At 32.7% G+C, this 12,208-nt stretch overlaps 1 protein-coding gene across 1 annotated transcript; it reads right to left on the bottom strand.

The window, feature by feature from the left end:
- Window positions 1–5,212: 5,212 nt before the first annotated feature.
- On the bottom strand, window positions 5,213–10,482 carry LOC146537531 (lipase member H-like). The gene is made up of 4 exons (XM_085188236.1): window positions 10,113–10,482; window positions 7,355–7,470; window positions 6,653–6,834; window positions 5,213–6,069 (listed from the first exon to the last, which is right to left on the bottom strand). The coding sequence occupies exons 1-4, from the start codon at window positions 10,219–10,221 to the stop codon at window positions 5,391–5,393; spliced, it is 1,086 nt and encodes a 361-aa protein (XP_085044362.1). The 5' UTR covers window positions 10,222–10,482; the 3' UTR covers window positions 5,213–5,390.
- Window positions 10,483–12,208: the final 1,726 nt, after the last annotated feature.

The following is a 12,208-nucleotide window of genomic DNA, read 5'->3' as shown; positions in this document are numbered from 1 at the left end:
ATACCAGACCGAAGAAATTAAAATGTAAATTTAAATAAATATTTAATTTCCTCTTGTAGGGATCGAACCCATAATCAATGGCGTTTATAGGCACACACCTGTGCCCCTACAAAACGTAAATTATAGTACAAAATCAAAAGCTCCATACATGTAAGAGGCACAATTCGGTGTTCCACCATCAAAAGACCAGACGTAAACACGTTAGCCTAGAACGTTAAAGTAATTTAATAACGTGCCTCTACCTGCAAAACGTTGTTGCTTTAGTAATTTCATTATATTCAATAATGTCTTTTAATATTTACACGCTTGTTTTAATATAAAAGTTTATTAAGACATGTATCATTTGTTATAGAGGCCGTCGAGGCATTATAGAACAGCTGACTGTAAACACGATGGTTGTGACTTCTATTTCTACACTCTGAACCCTAAAGACACCAAGACTATAATGATAATATCTGAATTATTTTTAATTCACTATTCTGGTATACGAAGCGCGGCGTTAAGTTCCGCCATACAAGATGCAATGGTCAATAATTGGGAAAGGAGAACAGAATGGCTTAAATCTCAAATCTGTGTGCCTATCTTAAACAGCGTGAAGTTATTTGAGTAAGTTAGTAGAGACAGTGTAAAGTTATTTGACGTTATTATAGCCTACCTAATAACTGTCAGTACACTTGATATAGGTACATTTAATTCCTTCAAATATACCTAAGCCAAAAAGGAGCAGAGAATGGAGTCACTAAGTCACTTAGCTTAATGCCTATCCCACAAAATATAACATACAAATATATATTTTGCATCTTATATATAACAGTTTAAAAAGTTAGTACATAATTTTAGCTAGAATAGGCACTTAAATGTAAAGTCTAGACCAAGATTCAGTGTAATAAGGTAGAATTTGTATTATCCACGAGAACTTGGACCCTATTACTAACGCTCGGTAACACGACAAAAGCGTTCTAGCTTCACTTTACAAGGTGTTTGACCTAAAATCACTTCACTTGTCTCGTTTCTACGTGAAAAATTTTATAATCGCAGCTAAATTAAATTCTTAACAGCATAGTTTTAGTATAAGGATCTAGATTTTAAAGTAAAAATTTGAAAAAAATGAAAGTGAAGTGTAGCTATATATTACTCTTTTTTTTTAGCTAAGCGCTGTCTCCCGCATATAGCAGAGTAGTCAGAGGAAACCTAGTGTTAATACACTCCGCTCTCCATGTACTGCTCAATTTTCTAAATATATTGTGTGTTGAGTGGCGGAATTCAATGCCGCAGCTTGTCTTGACGTGATGAAATGATGAACATTTTATAATTATTTTCAATTTCTCGCTTGGCTAACAACGTAAAAATTCTTCCGATTTAATTTAGCTAAAATACTTGTTTTAGTGTTCCCCACTTTCTAGCCAATGTTTCAGATATTACCCGTAGAGTGGCGAAACTCAAATTGCTACAAAACTGAGAAAATAAAAAATATATTATTCTCCGAACCAGAATCGAACCCACAACTATCACGTTTACAATCAGACTTTTTATCACTGCATCATAATGGCCTCAATTTTTTTTTACTAAAAAATAAATAAATAAATAATTATACCAGAAAGGCCACCCTTCCAAAGTTAAAGAGTTTAAGCCTGGTAAAAAGTATCATCAATTTATTGGTAAAATGAAGATTGAAGATGCCCAAAAGCGTCAACGAACTCATGCATACATCTAAAATTGATAATGACAGCATCTTTCCTTTATTAACAAGTGCCGGTTATAATTAAGAGTCCTCACTTTGTCTACCCCAAAGTCGTTGTGAAAAGTGCATAATTTATATATTCAGCATAATTATTAACTATTATATGGTTAAATTTTATGGTATCCTTGAGAAAAGTGGAATGTTAGCTAGTTATAAGCCAGTCGTAGCGTAGGGGCACAAGTGTGTGACTGTAAAAGCGACCGGTTGTGAGTTCGATCTCCACTCGAGGAAATGTAATATTATTTAAATTTACATTATCATTTCTACGCTCTTTTGTCGAAGCAAAGCACGGCGTTAAGTTCCGCCACTCGACACGCAATGCCTCCAGAATTCGACGGAAAGTGTCTACGCTGCTACATGCGAAATACAGCGTACTAAAAGAATGAAGAATATATTTAGTTTATCGTTTGAAACTTTTACTTCTTCTTCTTCTTCCTGGCATTAATCCTGGCTATTAACAGGGTCTGCCTTCCCACTCAACCTACTCCACTTTGCATGATCTTTTGCGTCCTCGGTGGTTAGACCATTGGCTCTCATGTCCTGCATCACGACATCCAACCAGCGCTTCCTTGGGCGTCCGGGAGGTCGCGCCGAAGGAACTGGTATAGCAAGGCGTTTGAAACTTTTACTGTCGTAGTTAAAAGCTGATTTCGAAAATAAGATCAATGGACAAAAGATTATTGACATGACAAGCATCAAACAAAGTTTAATATAAAAAAAAAGATTTACCTATTAATTTATACTTAATTGGATATATAAAATATGGGCCATAATAATATTTAACTTGACCATTCACTTATAAAATGTGATGCAATCAACGAATCTATCTGTTATTCCGAATTAATATTAATAAATATTAGGGTAGGTGTACACTGAGTTAAAATTGTTATATCTATTTAAAAAGTTTTTAGGGGTTTTTAGGTGTATTCCATGTATAACAGGGTAGACTGAGAGTAAAAAAAAAGAGTAAGACGCCAAAGTGTCATGATGGCACTGTTAGGCTAGTGTCTAAGAAATCAATGTTGACAAGACGTTGGTAAGAAACGAGTAATGCAGAATAATTTACCATCATTTTCATAATTAAATGATGGTAAAATATTTAACCAAAATTTTATTTTAGTTTTCAGTTCCTTGCTGAATGAGGCAAAGAGCGTCGTTGAGTTCCGTCATCCAATACGCAATGCCTCCAGAATTCGGCGGAATGTGGGGAACGTCAAAACACCAGGTTCCCTCTGTCTCCCTAGCTATGTGCGGGATGTAGAGTGAACCTAAAAAAAATATATTTTACCATTTCTGTTCGAACGTACCTAGATTTACATAGTCTCTTTTACAACCAGAACTATAAATAAACGCTATTATAAACATTCTTGGGGGCCAATTAACTAACTATTTACCCCCCGCGAAGTAGTAGCATCTACTATATTTGAAGTTTATCGATATTTTAACACCTACAATGTGAAGGTTACATAATATATATGTGAAAGTAGGGTATGGGACGACAGGTGCAGCACCACCGGGCTTCGGAAAGGCCAAACATATTGATTGGAATATTTCGGAGGTCTGACTTAAGGTTTTGGATGCCATTAATTATTTGGACAAGCTATTAAATGACTATGTGACAGTTTAAATTTATATGGTCTTGCCTGAATTAGCTTGTATCGCATAGATAAATGTGTTTTTATTTATTAAAAAACATTCCATCGTGGTTGTACGATGCTAGCTGCTGTGGGTATAAGAATAAAACAAATATTAAGAGTTCGATTTTTTATCGAAAAATTCATGATTATTATAGGGAATAGGTATTTGTAATTCTCAGAATTGATTAAAAGTTACCGCAGATAGAGTTAAGACACACCGCTCTCTACTTTCCGTGTTGAATGGTGCAACACAACGCCATGCTTTCCCTTGTTACCAGAATCGAACCGACAACCTGTCAAGTAACGTTTACAGTCGCCACGTTTCTGCCACTGCGATACGACTGGCCTGGTTCTATGTAGAAGGTGTGTTAATAAAATAACGGGAGTTTTCATTTTTTAGAAAAAATCAAAAAATGTTTTTTTTGACGTAAACATTGTTATTTTTTTACAATATGAAACTTTTATAAACTCTTACAAATAAAGGCATTGAAACGTATTAATTAAGTTCTTACCTGTTATAACTTTAAATGAGAATCCTTGAAAAGTTAGTTGAAAAACTCACAGCAATTTCGAAAAAAGGGGTAATATGAAGCAATATTCTTTTCTTTACAAAACACATTACAAATAACAATGGATAACAGTTTTTTAATATAATAAAGAAACAGTGTCGTAACACTCTCACATTTCTCTCCACGAACACTACTGAATATTAACTTTAGGTTGAGATAAAAAATACATTACACATGGACTTCTAACAACTTTATAAAAGCTACTATCGTAACTCTTTGTCATCCCCATCACCAAAAAACGGTCAAAGATCTTAATTATATTCAAATACCATATACCTAGCCAGGTGTCCGTTAGAATGGCAAAAACTCTATCAAAACAATTGAACTGACCCCTCCTACCCCCATATTTACTTATATAACCCTTATTTCAACGAAATGGGGTTGGAATTTCAAAATGTGTTTGCCCGATAGCCCATTGTGGTGACCCCTTCAGTTCCGCGGTGCTATTGACGAATTTGCATTATAAATTTTTGGATTTAAACAAAGAGACTCAGGTAAGCAGATGTTCGAAGATCTTTCAATGGGAACACTTAATGAGACACACTGACCTTGTATTTAATCGTTTTCTAATAGAATGTTACGGCCAGTGGTTTGTACGCGTTTTTAGGCGCGGTACACCAGGTGATGGTGGAAGTCGAAGGGCACTGTACTGACAATGCCTCTCAAATAATTTATGTAATCCAGCTAAGTCCAGTTTGCATATAAATTTATGAATCGTCGAAAAAAAATTCAAATACATACATTATAAGGTTTACGTTAGGTATATGTTTTATTATAGGTACGGGTAAATGTTTTCTAAGGATGTAAATTAAAGGTAGCATTTTGGTGATCTACCCAACCTACATCAATGTATTGAAACAAACGGATCGTTGAAAAATATTTATATCCTATTAATAAATTCATTGTTAAGTAAGAAAGGTGACACATATGACACAATATTACAATAGGTGTGTTTTTTTTTAATACCTATTAAGTTTGGTCGTACCACATACATTGATATTAATCCATTCAGTTTGCATACTCAAAACCAGGTGAAAATATTATATAATATATTAAAAATATAAATTAAAATACTGTTACAAAATTATAGAAATTATTATTAACCTAAAAAAATTATACTGATAACTTACAGATATTAGTTATTCAATATTTATAGCTAGCGCCATCTACTGACCTTAATCTAAATTACAGAGAAACAGAATTTATAAGGTTGACACAACAAGCTTGCTATAAGTTCATAATTTAACTAAGAGATGTCGCTAATAAAATATTTTATTATTATAAATTATTACTATACTTTTCATATATTATTTTTTAGATATTAATATTATTAACACAGGATTTAATTATATCTAAAATTATTACTTTTTACTTAATAATGATATAAAATGAGCATTTTAAATAGAAAAACATATTATATTTTACTACAACTATGTTTTCATCTTATATTTTTACAACATCCTCCGAGTTCAAGCCTTTTGTTACAGATAAAATATAATCATTTTCCTTTTTCAGGCCCTTCTTACCTAAATAGTATGGATATCTATTAGTAGTCGTCAGATAAAAGATACCTTCTTTACTTTTATCTGCGTTAAGACCCATCACATTAGTAACAAGTGGTTTTCTATCATAGCATTCTCTATTCCTAGCTTGTTGTACAGAATCACATTTGATGGCTATAAAAGAATTCCGGTGTGTCAACGCTGTCAGCCACAAAATATGAGATCTAATATGAGAACAAAGAGAATTACAGAATAACCAATAGACTTCTCCTGGCTGATTCTCTCCGCCATTAACATAATAAGTAACATGTCCAACAGGCGCTGCCATGCCCATATTATCTATATTTGTACTGATAACCTCAACAAAATCGGCATCACTCTTATCAATACGTTGATCTGGTCCAAGATTCCGAAAACATGGACCAGCTGGATCTAAGCCTGTGAGTCTTGATATCTTAGTTCCAGTTAGATTGTAAAAGTTTTTCGCAACGAAGCCAGCTGTTTGACCACCGAGGCTTATGCCTATAAGTTCTGTCTTTTTTGGATCTAGACCTAATTTTGTTAATTCCGCTATCATTTCGGCTACGTTTCTTCCGGCGGCTCTCATGAAACGGGAAGCACTGAAATGATATAGCATTATTAATTATTGAAAATATGTATTTGATTTTATCTAATATACAAGTACCCAGTAATGGAGGGTGGCAAAATCTAATTTTTTTTTGACATAATTATTACCTACAATATCTATAGTCTAAGTCCGGTGTGCAAAACGGCATCTGTACGCCACGGTGTTTGTCGATTTTAGCTCAGAGAAGTCATCACCGATTTTCATGATACGGTATATAACTGATTGTTTTTCCCTTTGTCTCATTTCCTAGAGTGGGAATCGAACCCGCTTGTCCTGTCGAGCTTACTGTGCTACGACTGACCTTAAATAAATAACATCTCTAATTTTGTAAAATTTACATACAACACCCCAAAAATTCTAACTTACATACTTTAAGTTAAAATTTCGTTAAGGCGTTTTTAATACACAAAGAGAAAATAAACATTTACGTTAAAGATTACAATTTTTTTTCATTTCATTCTGTTGCTATTTTAGATTAAAACAATATAATCATAGTAAAATTAGATAATTCATAGAAGCTTATATTGCTAGATCATTATTTTTCATACGTTTAATTTAATACATACACGTCTTACCGAGGATATTCCAATTTAGTAAACATAAAAGTGTCTAACAAAAGAACGTTATAGCCAATGTTTCTGTAAACATTTCCCATGGACCAGGCCAATGGTAAGCTGGGACTGTCCAGGAAACCACCTACATAAACTAAAGTTTTCTTCTCGAAATCTATATCTGGATCTTTCACGAGCTCCTGCATCTGAAAATATATGGAGATAGATATTTAGAATAAAGTAATAATAATTTAATCGGAATCTAGGTATATAAGCCTTTTATGCATCAGCTCTTCAATTATTAGTTTTACAAGTAAAAATTTCTAATGTAGGTATAATGTCGGTGTCAGTGGCGTAGCTAGGGGGGTGCGAGTGGTACGGTCGCACCGGGCATCAAAAGGAAAAGGGGCATCAAAGTCGACGATCACTTTGTTTTTTTTTAGACCTTAGACCATTTTAAAGGGCATCAAATCCCCTAAGCCGCACCGGGCAGCAAATACCCTAGCTACGCCACTGGTCGGTGTCCACATATTTTTTGACGAAAATATTGAGGCCGTTACACAGTAGGAAAGAGTCTAACTTTAAATGCTGCTTAAAATTGGTAAATTTATCTCCGCCACTTAACTCGCAATGACTTGAAAATTGATAATTGCAAAAAATATATATCGAGTTCCTAGCTCTAGATATATAACTATAGTCAATAATAATTATAATTGAAATAATTACCTGATAATAACTATATTTTTTCTGAGCAGTATTTACCCCAGTGCCGGAAACAACTGACAAAGTTAAATAGTGTAGACTTTTCTTGGTTATAAATGCATCGTGGGTCGATCCTGGACCTGAAGAAATATAATGTTTAAGCTTTAGCAGGTTCACGCTGTTCAACGCACTAAAAGATGAATAGAGGGACACTCATCAAAATATTGAGTGTTGAGTGCTGGAACTCAACGCCAGGAAGAAACTCAACGTCTACCAGAAAGGAAAAATGTAATTAACTTAAATATTATAATCATTTGATCGAGTGGCGTCGGTTATCGTGCTTAGAACAATTGGACCTTGTCCCACTGCGCTATGACACCTCTTAATTAGAAGTAAATGTTGCATCATAAAAACAATTATAAGTTTATAAGATCTTTAGTTTTTGCTGGCTTATTTTGGTAAATTAATTTCATATATTTTAGTATTTGAGATAATAATTTTGAAAAAAACTCACAATATCGGCAGTTCTATCCTGCATAGACATTTCGCGGGGCTAAACGCCATTATAATTAATTCTTAAAGTTCTACATGAATAATCCATGTATATCTTTCATATATATCCTTTATACCCATAAACTATATTGATGAACGGTGGGATACCAAAACTATTAAAGGTATGAGTGGAGGAACTACCTCACTTCCTCCACTCATACCTTTTTATCATTTAAAACCTTTATATTTCGAATCTACGAAGGTTTCGCGACTTTACCTACCAATGCCATCATTTTTTCCTAAACACGACTTCGTCATTGGAATTAATTATCATGTCTTCCCACGAACGAGTCGGCACTTTTAGCCAATTGTGTACGGAAACGGTTTCGTATCATAATCTCGTTGAAAATATGGATTTTTAAAACAAAAAAAATACTAAAAATTATGTCCACGGATGTTATTTGTTATTTTATTAAAAAAAATGTAACGGATTATTTCAGATAAAGAGTTCAATTTCAGATATGGTGAGATAATAGTTGGAGTTAATGCTCTAACAATCAAAGGATATGAGAATTTTAAATGCAATGTTTTTGCTGTATTTTGTGTGCAATTCATCGCGTAATTAACATTAACCTTAAAATGAAACCTACGGAGTAATTCCGCTGCACTTGACGTAATTAAATTTAGCACTTTTGACACATTTGAATATTTATAAACATTTTATTGGAAAAAATAATTACAAATTAATATTTGTATTTCATTTCATACATAACGAGTGAAACGCCCGCAAATTTAAGTTTCTTAATTTTTATAAGTTGTAATTCTTGTTGATCAACAATCCTGAAGTTGGTACAGTACTCCCGGTAGGTGAGTCCGACTCGCACTTGGCCGGTTTTTTAATAATATATCGATAATTAGGAGATAAGAGTTTGGTAAATATAAAGAAAACAATATATTGTTACTTTCTTAGTAAGTGGAAATGCACGTTGCACTTCCATTATCGCCTTTCCTCCTTTCCTAGCTTCTACATTAACTTGACTCACAGTCCAGTAATAATCCATTAACATTGCAATAATAGACTAACCATATGGAAGTGCTCCCCATTTTATTTGCTAAAAGCTCTACAGTAGACCGAAAATTATCCAAAAGATATACATAGGTATGTATGGATATGATGCAAGCATATTTATTTTTTTTTCATAATTCTCACTTTTCCCAAGAATAAATTTAAAAAAATTCTCAAAAAGTGTTTCTCGACAAGGTGAGAATTGTCTCCGGCTTTATTTATCATTTAATTTTGACTTCGTTATTCTATGTGGCCTCGATATTGTATCTATGTACTCTAACATTTACAAAGACCCTGAACTTTATTTCGTAAGCCATATAATTCTCATATCAATTTCATAGACGCCTATTTTTTAATAAATTAATTATGGTTTTTTAATATTATTCCCAAGGAAATACTTTAAAGAAAATTGGGGTACTGTTTTATGCACTTTATATATTAGTTTGAGTGGTTACCGACCATCCAAATTTCAAATTCCCTGATCGTGTAAAAAATAACTAATAAAATAACTAAGATCTGGCTACTGACTCTTCTTCTTAATTTTTTGCCTAATCTTTTTACGGTTATCTTATTATAATAAGCAAATATAAATAAGTCGGCAAAACATAATTCGGCAAAAAAAAAATAATTTCATTTTATTATCTTTATTTCCTAATAATTTTAATTATCGAGGCCAGTCGTGGCACAGGGCACTACAGGTGTGATTGTAAACGCGACTGGTCGTTCAATTTCCATTTATTTATTTAATTAAATATATATTTTCATTTTTTCGCTCTGGTTTTAAGGCAAAGCGCGGCTTTAAGTTCCGCCAGTCAATATGCACCTCCAGAAACCTCCAGAATTAAGCGGAAAGTGGGAAACAAAGTGTCTTAACATTAGGTTCCCTATGCCTCCCCTGCTCTGTGCGGGATACACACTAATTACACACTATACCACAACTTCAATATTTTGTAACAATTATTATTTTTCTTCTGATAACAATTATTACATTTTTTAATTCTGGATTTATACACTGCACATTGCATTGTTGAGTGGCGGAACTAACAAAGTAGAGGCATAAATTAAAATATTAAATATTTAATTTCCCCGAGTGGGAATCGAAGCCACAACCTGTGACATTTACAGTCGCACGCTTATGCCATTGCCACCACTGACATCTCCTAACTTACCTTATACCCCAAATATACGTTTAATATAACTGTTAAATCAGATAAAAATACTTACAATCTGCTAAAAATCCTTCAGGATAACCCTCTATTTGCTTTGAACTGTTGAATGCTAAGCTTTTTCTTACAAAAAGCGTGAAACACAGCAGTAAATAATAAACACACATTTTAATTAATTAATTATACATATAATTTATTTATTTACACATTTAAAAATTTTTTCTCAAGACACGTCTTTTTCGCACCTTATCTAAAACGTAATGTTTACCATTCATTCGAAAACGAATATTTTTCTCACTGCCCAACTCACAAGTCGCAATGCAAATAATACACGGAAGTTATTATTGAATAATAATAAGGCAGTTATCATTAATAAAAAAGTTTTTATAATAAATAATGTAAATATCGAGCCTTGAGTATTAAAACAAAATTTTATTACTTTAGGTTTTTTTAAATAACTAAACATATATCAATATATGCGCCTCAAGGAAAGCGAGGATATCTCAAAAAAACTAATTTTGATGAAACTTGGACGTTAGTTGAAATATATTTCATTTATTTCGAAAAGTATCATTTTGATATGACTTTTACATTTTCAGAAATTTGTGGACAATATTTACAAAAATTTAGCATACAGATCAAACTGAATAAGCTCTTTTTCATAGTCAATTAAAAATAGTAAAGAAATAGATAGACTGAAACAGTCCTTAGGGGTGTTCATTGCTAACAATTTTTTATTTAGTTAACATTATTCTGCCAAGCTAATGCTACCTGTTAAACCCTTTACATGACATTTAGTTTTTATTTTGTATTTTAGTTCACAACATGACCGTGAATGGATTCACGATCAAATTCAAAATATTCTTTATTCAAACAAACTATAAAAGCACTTTTGAATCGTCGAATGTACATGTCAACAAAAAGCTACCACCGGTTCAGAAGGCAGTTCTGCTAAGAGCCGGCAAGAAACTCAACAGTTGCTCTTTTCAAAGTCAATGATATATTCTACTATTACATTAGCTGGCAGATATCCTGCCTGACATTCAATAGACATTAATTCCATACATGTTTATCCTCTAAATATTCTTGAACAGTATAGTAAGCTTTACTTGTTAGATTTTTTTTTACAGATATTTTAAATTTTGGTAGTGGCACACTAAGAATACACTGCGGAATCTATACTAATATAATAAAGCGGAAGAGTTTGTTTGTTTGTTTGTTTGTTTGTTTGTTTGTTTGTTTGTTTGTTTGTTTGTTTGAACGCTAAGATCTCTGGATATACTGGTCCGATTTTCATTGTTTTTGTTTTGTATGAAAGCTGCATTCTTCAGAAGTGCTATAGGCTATATAACATTACATTATACATATATACTAATATATTTTAAAGTACTTTCTAATTTGACATGCAATTTATTCTGCCATGTTAATAACAACCGTCGCGTCGCTACGCAACCGTTACCGCGACATTTTGATATTCATCCTTATGAAAATAAATATAATAGTCACTTTTAGCATTTTATCTAGATTGAAATTATAGTTTACTGTATAACATTCTAATAAATAATGAAGGAGATGTCACTGATTCGAAATGACCTAGCCTTCGGGAGGCATAGTATGTGTATGACCGACGCGAAAATATTCTTATAGTTCAAACAGGCGTAGCCGCGTCCGGGTCCACTAGTTTTATTATATACACGTATACTCAGCCCATAAAATATTTATTAACTTTTTGGAGCTTTAGCTTCATTAGCTGAACTGTTGGAAAAACACATCCTAAAACTTTTATGTTGAGAGTTAAAAGGTAATTTTGAAGCCATGTTGATACAAAAGAAAAACCCTTCTCTGCCGTAGTTTTTATATCTTCAAGATTTTTCGTGGAAAACAACGACATCATACATACAAATGATCAAAAGATTTGCTAATTTTAAGTTAAAATAGTTCATTAATGTAAATTAAAAATAAGAGCGGTCCGGATCCTACCTTGTGGAACCACATATTAACAAGGCATGTTGTCACTAAAATATCCCAATACATGGATATAAAATAAAAATACAGTAGAATTGATAAGGAGAGTGAATTTTAAATAATTCTGTTTAAACAAAGAAAGAAGAAATAATTAAATTTTTTATTCGATTTTTTATTACAAATACGATT

This window comes from Heliconius melpomene, chromosome 7 (genome assembly GCF_056956725.1).
Source record: "Heliconius melpomene rosina isolate 202511_hmr_F chromosome 7, ASM5695672v1, whole genome shotgun sequence".
NCBI classification, from domain to species: Eukaryota; Metazoa; Arthropoda; class Insecta; order Lepidoptera; family Nymphalidae; genus Heliconius; species Heliconius melpomene.
This window is presented reverse-complemented; position numbering and strand designations above follow the sequence as displayed.

Excerpts from the sequence above, each read along its gene's own strand:
- LOC146537531 (XM_085188236.1), bottom strand. The coding sequence starts at position 10,221 with ATGTGTGTTTATTATTTACTGCTGTGTTTCACGCTTTTTGTAAGAAAA. Across the intron at positions 7,471-10,112 it reads TGAAGGATTTTTAGCAGATT|GTCCAGGATCGACCCACGAT; the intron begins GTAAGTATTTTT and ends ATATTTCTTCAG. Across the intron at positions 6,835-7,354 it reads AAAAATATAGTTATTATCAG|ATGCAGGAGCTCGTGAAAGA; the intron begins GTAATTATTTCA and ends ATATATTTTCAG.